The 18,112-nt window shown below is 50.0% G+C and overlaps 1 protein-coding gene and 1 long non-coding RNA gene across 2 annotated transcripts in view; both read right to left on the bottom strand.

Moving 5' to 3' along the window:
* Positions 1-10,703, bottom strand: part of LRMDA (leucine rich melanocyte differentiation associated) — a 1,214,945-nt gene extending 1,204,242 nt beyond the window's left edge. Inside the window, exons 1-2 of the mRNA XM_066349607.1 lie at positions 10,326-10,703; positions 8,490-8,588 (exon numbers count right to left, since the gene is read on the bottom strand). Of these exons, the coding sequence (XP_066205704.1) occupies positions 8,490-8,588; positions 10,326-10,349 (123 nt within the window). The 5' untranslated portion in view covers positions 10,350-10,703. The remainder of the gene's footprint in view (positions 1-8,489; positions 8,589-10,325) is intronic.
* Positions 10,704-13,124: 2,421 nt separating this feature from the next.
* Positions 13,125-17,242, bottom strand: LOC136380597 (uncharacterized). Its single transcript, XR_010746971.1, has 5 exons — positions 16,495-17,242; positions 15,851-16,070; positions 15,221-15,256; positions 13,971-14,114; positions 13,125-13,206 (listed from the first exon to the last, which is right to left on the bottom strand). It is a non-coding gene; the product is annotated as an uncharacterized lncRNA (long non-coding RNA).
* Positions 17,243-18,112: the final 870 nt, after the last annotated feature.

Raw genomic sequence — 18,112 nt, 5'->3', positions numbered from 1 at the left:
TAAAAAATTTGTCACTGAGATTTATTTTTATAATTATTTACAGGAATTATTTTAGACTATATGGGGGACAATAATAATAATGCATACATGAGGGTTCTGGTGTGATTTACCAATATTAATTCCACATCTCTTCCCACTCCTCCCAGAGGTGCCCAGCTCCCTGCACAGAGCTGAGTCAGGGCAAAGCAAGTGCAGGCTGCACCCGGCACCACCAGGGCCAGAAGGCCAAGGCCAGGTGAAGGGCTGGTCAAGCCTTGGAGTGGCCAGTGCCCTGGCCTAGGAGTCCTGGGTTCAAGACCTCACTTTACTGCTAACTAGCTAGGTACCTTTGGATGGATCCTTTCATTCCTAACATCCTCAGATTCCTTAAATGTAAACTAACTGGCTTCAGCATCTATTTGTTACTAAAATGAAAAGATAAGAGTATACATCTCCCTAAAATGAGAGAGAATGCAGTTATTAGTACATATTTATTGAGGACCTATCACATGTCAGGCATGGAGGCACATCCTATCACGTCAATAAGAAATAAGATCTTTCATGAAGTCTACATTCTGGTGGAAGGACACAGGTAACAAGTAGATAAATTCAAGTATGTGAGATATAAAGTTTGAGCTAGTACTGGTGCACGCTATGCAGACAACATGGGCAGGTGGCAAATTTATATACAATGTTCAAGATCTCTGCTAGCCCTTTGGATTCTTTCTTCTGTGAAATCCTTGATGAGCAGAGCATGGGCTAGACATCAGCCCCACTCACAAGGCTTTTGTGATGCACAAACTGCACAGCTTCAGAAAGCCATGGAGTATTCTGAGAAGAATTCTCTAAGGGGAGCAACATTTGAGCTGAAGTCTGAATTATAAGATGGAGCCAGACATGAGAACACTTGGGAGAAGAGTTTACCAGACAGAGGAACAGCAAATACAAAAGCTATAAGTGTTCTCTTAGTCTCATGTTGTCACTTTGCTTATGCTTGAGTGGTGAACTTGAACTCAAATACCTCCAAGAGTAGTGTCACCCAGTAAGAAAGATGAGTATCCCAGGTACAGCTGCACCAGACTTCAGATTGCTCCTAGCCCCATAGCACAAGCGGGCTAAGCCCTTAAGGTGCAGCAGCTGGAAGTATTCATGGGAACACATAAGATCTAGGATGGACATCTAAGGGAAAAATGTTTCAGGCAGCTTGAACAGCAAGTGCAAAGGCCCTGAGGCAAGAGGGTGCCTGGCAGGTTTGGAAAATAGCAAGGATGTGAGAGTAACTGGAGTGGAGTGAACAAGGGTAAGAGTAATGATAAATGAAAACATAGGGTAGGGTGGGGGGCATGGAGGAGGGCAGACCAGCTAGGGCCCGACTGACTGAGGTCAGGGCTTGGGCTCACAATCCGAGTGTGATAGAGAGCCTTGGAAGGAAAACCCTCATTTTGTAAGGGTTGTTCTGGCTGCTGGGTTGAAAGTGGACCACGGACAGGAAAGGGAAGAAGAAGGGACACTAGAGCACAGTCTATCGCAGGAAACCTGGAGACAGTGAACAGTGCCTGGATATATCAACAGAATTTTCTGATGGATTCAACATGCAAATTATGAGAATCACAGGAGTCAAAGGTAACTCCAAGATGTTGGCCTCAGCAAGTGGAAGAAGGGAGTTGTCATGGTGAAATGGATAAAAAAATTAGGGAATGGGGAGGATCACTTTTGGATCCAAGAAGTTTGAGATGACTTTGAGACATAAAAGTGGAAACGTCAAGGAGGAAGTTGGAGACATAGAGTTAAGGAAACATATCCAGACCAGAGTTAGAAGTTTGGGAGTCCTCAGCTTTTAGATGGTATTTAAAGCCACAAGACAGGATTAAAAAAAAAAAAAAAAAAGATCTGAAGAGTGGGCCCTAGAGCACTAACACAGAGGTAAAGGAGAATGGAAGGAATCACAGAGAAACTGAGAATGAGCAGCTGGAGCAGTAAATACCAAAATCATGCCAAGCCCTGGGAGTCAAAAAAAGAAAGTGATTTAAAAAAAAGAAAAAGCAGCTCTGGCTGAAGACTTTGGTTGGTTAGATCATCATCACATAAAGCAAAGGTTGCTGGTTTGATCCCCTGGTCAGGGCACATACAGAAACAGATGTTTCTGTCTCTGTCTCTCTCTTTCTCTCTCTTCCTTCCTCTCTCTATAAAATCAACTTTAAAACATTTTTAATTTAGGCCCTGGCCAGTTGGCTCAGTGGTAGAGTGTCAGCCTGTGTGCAGGAGTCCCAGGTTCGATTCCTGGCCAGGGCACACGGGAGAAGCGCCCATCTGCTTCTCCACCCCTCCCCCTTTTCTTCCTCTCTGTCTCTCTCTTCCCCTCCTGCAGCCAAGGCTCCATTGGAGCAAAGTTGGCCCGGGTGCTGAGGATGGCTCTGTGGCCTCTGCCTCAGGCGCTAGAATGGCTCTGGTTGCAACAGAGCAACGCCCCAGATGGGCAGAGCATCGCCCCCTTGTGGGCATGCCGAGTGGATCCCAGTCGGGCGCATGCAGGAGTCTGTCTGACTGCCTCCCCATTTCCAACTTCAGAAAAATACAAAAAAAGAAAAAAAAATTTTTTTAATTTAAAAAAAAAGAAAAAAAGATGGGGCTCAGCCAAGGATCATCAGGGGGTTTTGAAAGCATTGGGTGAACAGGAAATCCACATGGTCTCAAAGTATCATCCCACAGATGACCTATAAATTACAAAGGAGTAAACAATCTTTAGAGTGGAGAGGTCTGGTAGTCATGGTCCTACACAAGAACTCAAACTTAGCATGCTCAAGGGTGAGACAACCTGACACTCTGGGTCTCAGATGGGACACAATGGGGAGCACACATCACCTACATGGCTGTATTGCCAAAATGTTTAACCAGAATCTACTGGTGAGGGAACTGGAAAATCCAGAAAGTGAACATTCTTCAAGATAACTGGGCTATACTGCCCAAAATGTCAATATCATGGAAAAGGGGTTTCAGGGAGGAATGTTCTAGATAAAAATGAACTAAAGAGACACAAAAACCAAATACAATGCATAATCTTTTATTGGATACTGAAATTGGGGGGCTAAAAAGACATTTTAGGGACAACTGGAAATGTTTAAAACATTTGATGATATTGAATTAACATAACTTAGGTGTGCAAGTTGTATTGTGGTTTGTAAGAGAATGTTCTTTTCCTTAGGAAATGCAAGAGAAGGAGTTAGGGAAAACATAAAGATGCCTACAGTTTTCAAATGGATCAAAGAAAAAGTATGTGTATTTGTGTGAGAGAGAGAATACAAACATGGTAACATGTTAGCTGAAGTCCAGGTAAAAAAAAATTGGGCATTTATTTTTTTGGTCTTTAAATTTTTTTCATAAGTACAAAATATTATAAATAAAATGTTAAAGAATAAAAGGAAGAAAGAGGGATTTGGCTTGTCCAGTTCTACTTAAAATCAAGTAAATTGAGTTCAGAGAATTAACCATTGGATTTAACAACACAGAGGTCATTGGTGACTTTGAAGATGGGGAGATCGCCAAAAAAGTAGGCAGGGGCCAGATCGTAAAGAGATATGTAAGCCTCACTTTCAGTGCAGTGGAAGGAAGTGGTTATTAAACATTTGTGTTTTAGAGCAATTGGTCTGACAGTTGTGGGTAGGATGCATTAGGAGGAAGAGGAGGGTCAGGAAAATGTCCTCACAGGCTCTGAAAGTGCACTGGACATCCACGAAGGGTGGTGAGGGCCTGAAGGGAGAAATTGCAAAGACCACAGCCTAATTGCCAGGATTTGATTTCTGATTGGGCATCGAGGATGGAAGAGCCAACATGGTGCCATTCACTAGAATAAGGAGGGGGGATGACAATGCATTTAAAAAGTCTACAAGCATGTGTCCACCTCTGGAGGAAGCAGCAGGGATACTCTAGGACCAAAAATAGCATGTGGTGATGTAAATTGCATCATTTAAGGACCTAGTCAATCATTTCTACATTGCACTCAGTGCATCCAACATCTGAGCCAAGCTCGGTGTGCAGGAGGCCCTGACTTTGGATATTATGGTGACTTTGCTGGTGGCAAAAGTCTCTTCTTCTTGGGAATCCCTCCCCCCCCTTTCAAGTGTTGTTCATCTTTGTTGACAACCTTTCTCTAATGCTCTAGCCCTCAGTGGTGGCTCCAAATCGGAATCATCACTATAAAGAACTTCCCCTGTGCCTGGCATTAATGTCTACTAAGTAGTATTGTGATGTACATTTATATCTGTCCCTGATTTTCAAGTAGTTGGTCAGCTCCTAGAATGTAGGGAATCCAGTTTCTATCACAAAATATCCCCAGCTTCATCCAGAATAGGTGATCTATAGACTATGTAAGAGGGAGAGGGAAGAGGGCAAATTCATAATTCAACACTCCCCCTCAAATCTCACTGTGCGGACTCCCAGTCACAAGGACCACTTCTCACTTCTATGGAGTGGGTGGAGCTACTTAGAAGCCATTGTTGCCAGCCCGATTCCTGAGTTAGAGCTCCAGGTAGGAAGCCTCCACTGAAACAGCCCACAGTGCTCTCTCTCAAAGCTGTTTGCAGTAAGTGACTCACCCAATTAAGAATATCTACATAACAAAGCCTCACCAGGTTGCAGAGGTCACAGAGACTGTGAAGTGTGTCTTTAGTGTAAGCTTTAGAGAAGGTTCACAAATTACTAGTCATTTCCACCACCACCCCACAACCTGTCAGCCTTTGAGATGCAAGGGATAAAAGAATCCCCAAATTCCCACCCAACACTAATCACTTCTCCCTCCCCATCCTTCCCTGCATTTCAAACCTGTGACTAATAAGCGGCAAGGATGGGACTCTGCCCACCTGTCTCACAGCCCAGAGATGAAGGAAAGAGGTTGAGTCGCCTCCATTGGCAGCAATTTTTAGTAAGAGGGAACTGGGAGGAGCAGGTAAGCAAAGAGAGTTCTGGAAGCACTGTGTGGTTGTCTACGTAAAATGAGCAAACAAAACTTGTATTGTTTTTCTTTTCTCTATTTATAAAGGTAATAAGTGTCTATACTAGAAACTACAGGTGAGCAAGAAGAAAACTAAAATCACCCCATGACCTCACCCACTAAGATGACCAGTGGTTGATCACACAGAACCTTGTATCCTGCCTTCTAGGTGTCATGTATTGATTGTGGATCTGTTTTTTTATAACCAAATCTTTTCATATCATGATATGTCTCCAACATCTCTCCCATGGGCACATAGAAAGGATGCTAGAGCTGGCAGGAATGCTGAACTGGCCTAGCAGAGAAGGTGCATTTGGACGGTACCCAGGAGAGGGAGGCATTGCAAGAATTTCTGAAAGCTGAAGGTCACTGTGGAGCAAGAAAGAGCCCTGACCTTTGGAACTGGGGCAGACTTCCTCTCTATAAACTATTCCTCGTCTGTAAAATAGGAGTAACGGATTGATGTGAGAATTAAGGGAAAACATAAAAGGACTATCTATACAGAAACTGAATGTTTTATTATTCACATTAATAAGTGTTCATTTGTACCTATTTTTTACTTAACCTTTTGGTAGGCTGTGTTAGGAATATAAAGAAGGCATCTGGTTCAGGCCTGAAGAAGCTTAAAATCTAATTGGTAAGTTGAACACACACACACAGACATACACACAAAGTTAAACAATACAAATTTAAATAGTTAGCAAACGATATCACCAATTAGAAGATAATTGTCAGATGAGTGGCACAGACAGTAGACAGCAGCTCTCCAGGGGCTCAGAGGTAGGAAAGAACGGGGGGGGGGGGTAGTAATAATAATAATCACTTTGAGCACTTTCTGTGTGCTAGGCACATGCACTGTTTCATTTAATTTGCCCACTGATCCATCAGGTATGTACCATTATTGCATATATCTTGCACAGGAGGAAATCGAAACTTCAAAGAGGTTAAGAACCTTGCTCCAAGTCACACATCTAAAACAATGTGGCAGTACTGTTCTTTGGAACCAAGCAGTTGCACACCCAAGTCCACCACACGCAGAAGCACTGTGATCTACTCTGATGGAGGGAAGGGAGGGAAGACTGACCCCTGGGCTGGGTGGTAAGATGGAGTCTCAGAAGCAAAGATGAGACTCAGGAAGGTGTGTTGATACAAGAGACAAAATCCTAGTCTGGCTGGATGGCTAGTCTTCATCGACAGTAAAAAGTAAGCTTTGACAGTAAGAAGACTGAAGGAGAGGAATTAAGGCATGTGAAACAGTTTGGGGTGGGAATGGACTGCAATGAAGGTCTGTAGCAATGCAGTTCCAGTCGAAGCAGTGTTTGGTGTGTGAGTAGTGGGGCTGTGAGGAGACAACTCAGGAGGCTTTTAGGTGGAGCTGAAGCACCTGAGGGTAGAAGCCATGCTTCCTAGAAAGCCCTTGTTCCCCTACTTTTTATCTTGGTGACATTTGGGGCTAACCTACATTTGGCTCCCTTGACCCCAGCCACACTTTGACATGTTTACTAACTTCTTTTGCATTTTGGTTCTGTAGGAAGTAGCTCCTTCATTTATTCTGTAGCACTGTGGAGCTCCCATATCACAAGGAGAATCAATCTACACAACTGGTGGCTGACTGTCATTAAAGGGGAAGGAGGTTGAAGATGATACTGATTCTCTGACAGGGGTGATCCTCACCAGACTCCCCAAACCCCCACCTCCAGAGCCTGGCAGACCTCCCTCCCCATGGCAGCCAGCTCCTCGGGCCACTGCTGTCATTTCGCACCCCTAAACCCCCTAATCTGAAAAGGCCTCCTTTTCTTTTGAAGAGGGAAGGCACAGAGAGGAAGAACATGGCCTTTGGCTCTTCAAGTGGAACATGGCGAGGATAAGGATGTGGCAATGGAACAGATAGACAGCTATCAGAGGGGAGGTGGGATGAGGAAATTGGACAAAAGGTGAAAGGATTAGCCAAAAGACATATATACAGAAGGCATAGGTACAGACAACAGGGTGGCAATCGCCAGAGGGAGGAAGGGGTGGAGGTAGGGGAGGAAGGCAAAGAGGGGAATGGGGGCAGAAAGAGACTGCTTGGAGCGGTGGGGGCACGATACAGGGTGTAAATGGTGTCATATTGATTTGTACACTTGAAACCTGTATCGCTTGGCACACCATGTCATCCCAATAAATGAAAAATAAATTAAAAAAAAAAGAATGTGGCAAAAGAATGGTATGGTAGCAAGAGTCCCTGAGAGCACAAAAGATTCAGTAGCAAAGGTGGGGACTGAGAAAATCTTTGAAACTGGATTCATGTAACAAACACTTATTGGATATTGTTGATGTATGTGGTGGATTCTGCAGGAAATAACAGTAAGATGACATCATTCATGTCCTTAATTAATGCTTTGGAAAGGGGGAAGGGGGAGAAGAAGTAGAAATAGAGATAGAGAAAGGAAGAGAAGACTAAACACTTAACCCAAAGATCTGAAGCATCTGGTCAAAGTCAAGGGTTGGGGAGAATGCAGTGCAGTGTGGAAGGAAAACCTACTACCTCTTCCTGATTCTACTTATACACAGACCTCAAATGCTTCAAGCCACCATCTTCCCCAGGAAATGGAGCCCAAAAGTGTTCCCAGTGCCACTGATTGCATTCCAGAAACAGTTTCTGAGCACTCCAAAGTACCAGGCACTTAAGCTCTTAAGCTCTGCTGAGAAGAATCAGAGTTGATTGTCACCTAAGGTGGTCGATCTTGACAGTGCCCTTTGATGCCTTAGAAACCTTAATCAGACATGGTGAGTGCCATTGAGGCTTATGGGGTGAGTGGTTCAAAGTAAAAGGGAAAAATTCTGTACATTCTTGGACCAGATCGGGATAATAATTCTTTTCTCACTGAGCTTTGGTTAGAAGTAAATAAGGTGAAATTGTGAAGCTACATAGAACAGTGTAGTGTCCAGAACACAGTAGGCATTCTATAAAATCATCTGAACATTAAATACGTTCTCTCACTAATTCTGGCATGACTGATTCTTTCCACTGAATTTACCAGCCTTTTCACTGAAATCATTGCCTGCCTGGGTTGGAGGTATTCAGCCAACAGTACCCATCATAGGAGCCCAACTAAAAATTAATTGCCATCAGATCTGTTTAGAAGCTACCCGAAGAGCTATGCTATGGCAAACAATTGATATTCTTGGTTGTGAATGACAGGACCCAGCTCTGGCTAATTTAAGGAGAATAGGAATTTATCAGAAGGATTTCAAGAAGCTCAGAAAATCATTAAGAGGACTGGGGACTCAGCCTTGAGGAATGGACAGGAACTGAGTGGCTGGAAAATGGAAGATGCAGCTGGTCATGTTACGGCAACAGTCTGGTTAGACCACTGCCTGATGGCTGTTCTTATCATACTGTACATGGCAGCAACTGTCTTCTCCACTCAGCCTCCCTAGACAGTTAGTGCTATTGATTTGGGTCAGTGCTCCGTGTAGGCTCTCATAGTCTCTGCTGCTGCTGCTGAGGATTTCCAACCTATTTCAATCTTCTGCTCACCTCCTGAGAATCAAAGATTCCTATTGGTGGAGCCTCAGCCGTCCAGGGCAGGGAGAAGGAGGATGTGGCCCCTTCAGCTTCTGTAGTTGGAAGCAGGACCTGCATTATAACAAACAGGAAGAGAATTCAGATAATAGGTAGACAAAACTAAAAAATATTAGGACTTTAATATAACCATTTTTGTGTAAATAAACAAACATAATAGCCTCATATATATATGAGAGTAGTTTATATGAACATAATGAACATAGACAAAAAGGATAACAGTTACACCCTGGGCTGTTGACACTGAATATATCAGGAGATTGGGTGGGAAATTGGAGAGGAGCTGGGTGAGATCATAATGTTTTTCATTACATATCTTTGAGTGCTTTGTGGGTTGAGATTGACTTTTCTTCTACAATTTTGGAATTCAACTTAATCAAAGCCTTTAAAAAGTATTTTAGAATTAGATTATGAAGAGTCAGGACAATTGGGAGCCACTAAAGATTTCTGAGCAACGGAATGACATGATCAAGAAAATTAACCTGGCAGGAATATGTATAATGGATTAGAGGCAAGAAAGCTGAAGATGTACAGAACAATTAGAAGGTTCTTGTAGCAGCAGCTCAGTAGAAGTGAATAAAGAACTTAACTGTGACAGCAATAATATGTCAAATAAGGAAGAGGAGAGGGGACTGGGGCTGAAGACTTGGGACAAACATACCTGAATGGTGAGAGAAGTGGTCATTGTGTGTGTAGGGGGGGTCCATTATACTGTGTCAACTAGCACATCTTGCACTTTGAAACTGAATAAATGGCTGGAAAACCAGACATTTCTCTTCTTCAACTTCCTTGAGCATTTACTTTTTTGATATTTACAATGTAGAGACTCAAAATAATCTTTTTTCCATGAGATTTGTGTTATTCCCCTTACCAAATTGAAAACATCTCAGCATATGAAATCATAAAGAATACTTACTGATGATTTCAAAAAGTGGAGTGAACCCCAAAAGTTATTCATTCATTCAGCACAGTTGTTTCTTCATTAAGCCTTTGAAGGAAAAGCCCCAGTCCCTGACCCCTCTAAGTTATCATCTAGTAAAGGGGATACTCTCTGCAGGAAACCCCAGTGTGGTAGGTGCTCTGAGAGAGGATTACAGGGTGCTGACCCAGTAACCAGGTAGGAAGGTGCAGGGGAGTGGTGTGTGAGCTGGGATCTGAAGACACAGGAGCTGTGGAATAAGGTGGAGAGGACAGAAGGTCATTCCAGATAGAAGGAAAAGCATTAGCAAGGTTCTGCCGTGGGAAGTAGCACGGAACATTTGAGTAAGCGAAAGGCAGCCACTGATGAGCAGGAGCTCAGGCTGAAGGGCTCAGGAGGCAGTCAAAGGCAGGAAAGCAAGCTGAGGCAAATCAAGCCTCAGAGACCTGCCAGCCATGGGCTCAACTTGATCCTAAGAACAATGAGAACCCAGAGGCCATTAAGCAGAAGAGAAACAGGGTCTGATACGCCTTTTTAAAAGGAACACCCAGGCTTTGGCAGCAGCACGGAGAAACTTCGAGAGGATGCTCTGTGGTCCGGTTTCCCCACCAGGCTGAGAGCCGCCCAAGGGCTGAGCCCCATCCACCCGTTTGACCCCTGCTCCTCTGCGAGGCCCCCTGCCGCGGAGCAAGGCCTCTGACAGCCCATCGGGGCGGTGAGCGCCCAGCAGCGGGCCCTCGCGTGACGTGTTGAAATGCTGGGGTCTGAAGAAGAGATAAGAAGATGGATGAGATGTGAGTGAGAAAAGGCCAATTTCTTCTCTCCGCACCTCGATGTCTTTATAAACAGGGCACTCAGGGTACAGGACTCACCTCAGACAGTTGCTGTAAGGGCATACATAATTCATACCCAGTTCTTAGCACCTGGAACAGAACGTACGCTAGAAAAGTGTTCACTTTTGTTTTTGTTCTTCCCGCAAGACAGGTGGGACCCGGCGGGCTCGGATATGTGTTCCCTTCGGTCCGACGGTTCCAGAGAAGGTGTGAGAGCCCCTGGCCAGCCAGGTCTCGGCTACCAAAAGACCAGAGTTTGACAAAGTCTTACGTGAGAGTTTGGGCGAAGTTGCTAGTGTATATGTGCTTCCGTTCCTATGATTTAAATCTTAAAACAGAGCCCCCAGCCGAGGAACGGAGGCTGCCCAGGGCCCTCCCGCGAGACCCGGCGGTTTGCCCGGCCTCTGCCTCGGGCCTGAGATCTCGCCGCCCCGCCTGCGGGGCGGGGCCTAAGAGCTAGGGGCGGGCCTAAGAGCTAGGGGCGGGCCTAAGGGCTAGGGGCGGGCCTAAGGGCTAGGGGCGGGCCTAAGAGCTAGGGGCGGGCCGGGGTGCCGGAGGGGCGGGGCCGCACGGCAGCCCGGGCTCCGCCCCCAGCGGCCGCGCCGCGGGGCTCTCCGCGCCCTCCCAGGTAGGTTATTCCAGCCCTTCTCCCAGCCAGTTCTCCCCAGCGCAGTTCGGCTCCTATATCCAGTTCAGCCAAGACCCCAACACTAGGTCCGAAGAGGAGGCCCCGGATCTGCGTATCTGGCTGTCTCGGGTGGTGCCTCGGTCCTTCCTACTCCCCGCCCTCCCTCTCATTCCTCTCTTACTGGCGCGGCCGCAGGCGCCGCGGGGGACTGCACAGGTAAAGAGGGCTAGTGAGAGCGCAGGTGTGGGTGCCTCCCAGGCTGGACTGGCAGGGACGAGAGGATGCAGCACGTGCCCGGCTTTTTTCCAAAGCTATTGTATTGACAGTGGATCTCGGATAGGGCGGACGCAGACCCCAGGAGCGCTGCTGTGCACTATAGAAGTGGAGGGGGCGGGACTGAAGCCCCCTTTAGCTTGGGAGCCTGATCAGTCGTGACCCTGCGTCTTGCGCAGGCTCCGTTGTGCCTGAGAAGTAGTGAGCTAGTTGGGTGGGGGCGAGCCGAGGCACCCGAGGGTTATCCCCCACCCACTTCTTGCGGTGACTAGGGTCGGACAGTCGCCCCACCCAGGCGCGCACAATCTCAGGTTTGCAGAATGGAAATCAATAAAAATCGATGCAATGGCAAAGAACACGAAACATATTGGATGGTTATTATTTGCGTTGTTAAATTCTATTTTATTTTTTTACTTCCTTCTTGGACACGGGGCTTCGGCTTGGATCAGGGCCTGAGAGAGGGACGCAGAAGGCCCCCCTGGTTTCCCCGCAGGAGGCAAGGGCTGGTTTTCAACCCAAGCCGTGCAAACTTCCCGGAGCGACTCGGGGTCTGTCGCGGAAGGGAGCCCGGTGCGCTCGGCCTCCGGATAAGGCTCTTCTCGGCGCATCGTTGTCTTCACTCTAGGGAGATGCCCCACCCCCTCCAGCAGCATTTCCCCGGTTCACCACCCCCACACCCTGGGGGCCGCGCTTCCACCCCTCCCCTGAGCTCTCCCCGGCGCTTTAAATAATGATATTTGCATGCAGGGAGCGATTCATAAATATGTCAGGGCCGGTGAAATATAGGCAACATTTCAAACTTTCTATTTAAAAAACATGAATTATGGCCGCGGAAAATGTGTTCCCATTTAAAGGCGATACGAAGTATTTGGTGTCTCGTCCCTGGGCCCATCCATCACGCAGACAATAAAGAGAGTTTTTCGCCCTGACACCCGCGATTTATGGGCGCCCTTCTCTGCCCTCATCACTCACCCGCCGCGGCCGGCCCGGCGACAGGCCCCGCGGAGAGACGGGCGGCCGCCACCCCCACCCCTTGCCCGGCTCCGTGCGCGTGCTTTGCGCCCTAGCCAGCCCCCCAAGACTGCCGCTCCCAAAGAGGAAGCTCTCGCTCGGGCGTGTTGGGAAGTAGGCGGTGAAGTCTGGGTAGCCGGTGAGGACGGGAACCACTCTCGTCCTTTCACCCCCGCGCAAGGCTGTCTTTGGGCTAAACGGGCCGAGGGGAGGCCTCGCTCTGCGTCCCAGCCTCGTCCTCTGACGGCGGGAAGTTTGCAGTGCAGGCAGCGGGAAGTTGTTTAAGCGCAGTTTCCAGGTGAGGGGAACAGACTGAGCAGGAGATTCCCCAAGTAGATTTCTGATCATTCCGCTCCGGGGAGGGCAGACTGATCCCCAGCTTTCTCGGAGCCCCGCTGGGTGAACGCTTCTCCAGGAAGCTCTTTCTACAACTTTTACACAGTCACGTCCTGCCGGGCTCAATCCCCACAAACGCATCCTAGGCGTCAGCGGCACCTTGGAAACTGTTTCTACGGGCTAGGTCCGGGAGTTGTCGAGAAATAGGGAAGGGTGGGTACCTTCTTCCCCAGCGGTTCGCCTCGGGCCACCTCCGCCGCCCGCGCTTTCTGCACCTACCGCCCCGCCTCTCGCGCGCGGTCCTCCGAAAGCCTCCACCGAATCTCTGCTGCAAACTTGCGTCGAAGCAAGTTCGGGCCTCGTCTGCCGCGGAATTTGCTTTCAGTTTCACCGCGGGCGGACTCGGCCCCGCGCACTGCTGGAGCGCCGGCAGATACGGGGCTGCGAGGCTCTGCGCAGCAGCGAGGGGCAGCCTGACCCAAGGGCGCCGACAATCCAGCCTCCCTCGGAGGTCGGACTGCAGCCTCCCGAGCACGGGGGAACCGTGCGTCCCGCTCTGGGCCGATGCGTCTGCGTACAGGAGAACCGGAGCCGTTTCCTGCCCGTTGCCTGCGACCTGGGTTTATTCGGATAGAGGCAGTGCAAGCCGCAACCAGAGAAATCCCGTCGATTCTAAAAATGACAAGGTTGAATTTATTAGATCAAGATTCATGTGTAATGCAGGGGGCTGAAAATTACACAAACAGTTCCCCGTCCAGTGTTAACGGAAGATTGCTTCCAGCTCAAGGGCATATAACATAACATCTGAATATTTAGATCTATGGAGGGATATAAAATATCATTAAATTCTCGTTGGGTGGACATACAGTTAAGTTGGAAAAAATCTACAGCAAGTGTCTTTTTACAGCCCCTGCTTGGGTGTTATCTGGGCTAGAGATAGCAGTTATATACAAATAACCACCCAGCAGAATATTTCCCATAGCTACAGTGAGTTCCACATCATGGAGAGGTACAGTATGTGCCTCTTTAAATATCTGTGGCGTGACAGAGATGAAATAAATACATCTAAGAAAAACAGCCTTACAGGTAACTAAGCCATTACATGGCTACAATATTTATGGGTATAGAAATAAATATTCCCACCTGGTCAACTATAGAAAGTGTGCACAAATAGAGGGGCTTTGGGGAACCCAGGGTGGGGGCCACAAGTCCTGCATCTCCGGGCCCCCAGCACCTTGAGGTGGGCTCTATTCGATATCGCAGCTTCAGACCCCATGTGACTGCTGGGGCCGCCAGCATGGCAGCGCTTGAAAAGTACACCTGGGCGGTGGCAGTAGGGGAATCTCTATGATACCTGCGTGGTGAGGAAGTCTTCCTGGGGCTTGGAACCCGGCACTGAGGGAAGTAAGGCCTGGGGTCCGGCGGGTAACCCTTACCTCAAACGCTCCAACCACCTCTCATCCTGGTTCCACTGGGCTCAGGCAATGGCCATTTGGGCCTATCAATTTGTAGCAAGAGTGTGGAAGAGGGCGAGTGGTGTTTGGTTCCGTGGCATCCCAGAGCGCCAAGCCGGAGACCACCTGAAAGAAGGCCGTGACTTCACACCCATGCAGTTATCAAAGCCGCCTGGCCCGTGAGGCGCCAGTGTGAGGTCACAGAAGCAGTTATCTGCGTGTCTCTACTTATGAAACGTTAGGCAACCCTTCACAAACTCGGTGCTGAGGCCCAGATGCCTGGGGGGTCTCCTCCGCATATTTGCAACGCCTAGGCAATGCCATCAGCAAGGTCTGCAACGTTGTAGCAGTGAAATTACAAGACCAAATACTAATTACAGAAAAGGGGGCTTGCAACCGTCCACCCATCTCACTGCCCTGGTCTGTCTCTTTTTTTCTCTCTCTATCACCTCCCTCCCAAATGCACCCAATCCTTAAACAGGCATAGAGTTTTTGAGAGCCCCTGCTTGGGAAAAAATTAAGAAGGACTTTGTCAGGAGTTCCTGGGAATTGCACACACTCATGAGGCAGGCTTGGCGGAGAGAAATAACCCGGGCCCTGAGAAGGCCCTTCTTCAGAGAGTGTGACTGTGCCGCAGTAGTGTGTACGGCATACCTAGAGGAGGGCGCGAGAGCAGGAAACAGTCCCTGGGAAGAGGCAGAGGGAAAGGACAGGGAGCGGGAAGAGAAGAAAATGACTAGGGAGACAGGAGAGAAGTGGGAGAGGAAACAAAAAAGAAAAGGTGTACAGGAAAAAGAAAGCCAAAGGAGGCGAGTCGAGAAGAGTGCAAGTCTTGGCGAGACTCCGGGAACAGGCCGGGCTGTGACCTGGGCGAGGCGGGTGTCTTCAAGGCCTCGAGAAGAGGAAAGGCCACCCAGAACCGCCTCCTACCAGTCCGGTGAATCTGGGCCCCGCTCCCAGTCCGGAGAGTCAGGCCTGGACCCAGCGGCCTCTGAGCGCCCCTTTCTCTCCCTGCTCCTAGAGGCCCGAGAGGCTGGGCACACCGGGGTGGGGAGGCCCCCAGGGGCGCGCGCCAGTCCGGGACTGTTCGGGCGCTCTGGGCCAGGCTTTCCAGCTCGCCGGACCTGACCTGTCAGGCGGATTATCTTCGAGGGAGATTAATAGGGGAGGCGGGCTGCAATAATAATCGTTTTGTTTGATGTGACAACTCTGATAGGCGTTGATTTACTTACAAACTGATAGGCTTTTAATTGAGCGCCTCCGCCGAGCTGGAGATGAAAGGAAAGCTGCGGTGAAAGGCGGCCCGCCTGCCCTCCGGCCTCAATACTGATTAGCCATCTCGACAGTGAATAGTTCAAGGCATTTTCAAACTTTTTGCCTCAACTCTCTCCCCTTCTTCCTCCTCCCGCCTCCTCCTCGAATATCTGCCTTGCCCAATCCTTTTTTGGAGAAGACAAATCATTTCTATTGTGTGCAAATAAAATCCACAGGACATCCACGCCAACCGCAGCTGGGGGTTGGAAGCATTGGGCCTAACGCCGAGTAATTAATAACACCCCACCCCCACGGCCGGCTCGGCCTTTGGGGACTTGGCCTCCTGGGCTGGAAGCGCCTGCTCCAATGCGGGAGCTTCCTCCTGTCCCGGGGCGCGCAGGCCTGCAGGCGCCCTCGTGCGCTCGGACCTTCCGAGTTGGGCTTGGGGAAGAGCGAGTGCACGCGGACCACGGCCCGCACACGCGCAGCATCGTGCAGGCCTGCGAGAGTGTGTCGCCATGCTGCGCAGGGAACGGCATTCCCGCTCCGCGGGACACGGAGGCCGCTCTCTGGTTACTCTCACGCTTTGGGTGCTACTGCTGCCTCACCCAGTTCCGGAAGAGGTGAAGAGCTGAGCCTGGAGACAGAGGTGAGGGAGTGGGGCACACCCTGCTCACCAGCTATGGCCACCGCCCCCAGCACTCAGTGTCTGGACCTCGCCGGGAGGCTGCGGCAAAAGCCCGCCCACCGCTGGCTTCGCAGAGCTGAGATCTCCACAGTTGACCCGGGCCGACACCTTGACAGCCATGCAGACAGACACGAACACACCTGCAGGACACAAGCGGCTGCACAGACACACTGCTCTTCACAGGCAGTTTAAGACTACCCGGGACTTGCTCCCCATTGATGATCAAGACCGATCTTCACAACCTTGTTTATGGCCTCGCTGCCATCTCCCAAACCACCCTCCTCAGTGTCTCCCAAACCACCCTCCTCAGTTGTCGCACAGGCACTCCAAACCCTTTGAATGCAGGTGTGTTCTTACACCTACACACACACACACACACACACACACACACACACACACACACACCAACAAGCAGCAGCCCAAATTACACACTGCCTTACTCGCCTCTTCTCCAAATTATCTTTAGCCAAGTTACCATTTCATGAAGTTTACCAACCTGAAGAATCAAGGGCTAAGATTAAAACGCAGAAAAATGAATGCCTACAAGAAAATTCTAAAACTCACCCCGAAAGTTCTCGGTACCGTGCGGGTGAGAGAGAGAGAAAAGTGGGGGAGGGGGAACAGGGTGATTGGAGGCGAGGCCGAGCACGCCGAGGGCAGGTCCGAAAGCCGACCCCGCGCGCACGCGGCTCGGCGCCCGAGGAGCGCGGGTGGAAACCGGCGTCCCGGCCTGGCCTCCGCCCCCGCGCGGGTACAGACTGGCTCCTAGCTTCCAGCCCTCCCTGCCCCGCCATTTATCAAAAGAATTGACAACAAAAGAGGAGCTGGGGCGGAAAAGTGGGGGAGGGGATATTCAAAGTCTTCCAAGTCCTTCCGAATAAGGGGATGTGTCCTCTCGTCCCCCTTCCAATTTCTGCGACTTTCTGAAGGTGACCCTCGAACTCGCTCCGGGCGCTATCAAACCCCTGACAACTCATACAGCGGCAAAGGCAGACACACACACTCGTACACCCAGAAATCAGGTACACGGAGTCACGCACAGCGCCTCCCCTCCTCCTCACAAACAGCCCGAGTGACGGTGCAAATCGAGGGGAACGCGGCAGTCCCGCTCCGCTTCCCTGGAAGAGCCCGTGTTCCCACAGGCAGCCACCCCCTCCCGCCCTCGTGCCTTCACTCTGCTCTCGCAGCACAGGTCAATCCCAGCTCTGCGTTCCCATAAATTCGAGCCAGCAGACCCGAGTAACCCCCGCTGCCAAGCCTGCTGGACGGCGCGCGCAGTCGTCAAGGGTTGGGGAAGGGGCTTGAGTGAGCCTGAGACGTGTCTTCCCTCACACACCTACGGTCAGGCCTCTTCTCCGTAGCCTCTCAGCCCTAGCCACCATCCGAAGGGGTTCAAAGAACTGAGGGGGATACCCCATCATTGACCTCCAGGACTCAAGGTTACGTTGGTGATGTGGCTCTTAGGAAGAAGTCTCCGAGTTTGGGGTCAGGGCACCGCGGAGGGTGGCGTGCCCAGCGGGCTAGCAGCCGGGCAGCCACACACTACAGGCCCCCGAGGGAATATTCTAGGAAAGAAAAAGATCTCCCAAGCTAGACATCGCCTCTGCCCGTCTTGGGTATCGGGAGCCGCTCCGAACTCCGCGGCCCCAGAGGATCGGAGTCACCAAAGGTTCAAGGGTGTGAGTCTGTCTCCGACTCCGAGAGGGCGAGGCGCGCGCCCCAGGCCTGCGCTCCCTCTCGGCACCCTGGCCGCACCTGCGCACTGGACTCTCACTGTTCATCTCCCCGACGCCGAGCGCCTCCCTCTCCTCTTTCGTTCTTTCCTTAGCGCCCCACCCCCACCCCCCCTGTCCCAGGAGGCTGCTCCTCTTTCCTCCTCCTCTGGGTTCCCCCCGATCTCTTCCTTCCTCTCCGTCTCTCTCTCTCTTTTTCCCTTCAAGTCGCACCCGCCTTGTAATCAGCAACAAAAGCTGACATAAATCACGGGCGGATTGACAAGAGCTGACAAATAACTGATTGATTGCGGTCGAGGAACATTGACAATTGATGGAGGGGTGGAGATACCCAGAGAACTTGGCGGGGGGGCGAGGAGGAGAAGCGAAGGTGGCAGGGAGAGTGAGAAGTGGGGGCCGAGTGTGAAACAGAGGAAACACGTGACCCTCTCCTGCCCCAATCTGCGAGT

This window comes from Saccopteryx leptura, chromosome 9 (assembly GCF_036850995.1).
Source record: "Saccopteryx leptura isolate mSacLep1 chromosome 9, mSacLep1_pri_phased_curated, whole genome shotgun sequence".
Taxonomy (NCBI): domain Eukaryota; kingdom Metazoa; phylum Chordata; class Mammalia; order Chiroptera; family Emballonuridae; genus Saccopteryx; species Saccopteryx leptura.
The sequence above is the reverse complement of the archived record's forward strand: the minus strand, read 5'-3'. Positions and strand labels throughout refer to the sequence as shown.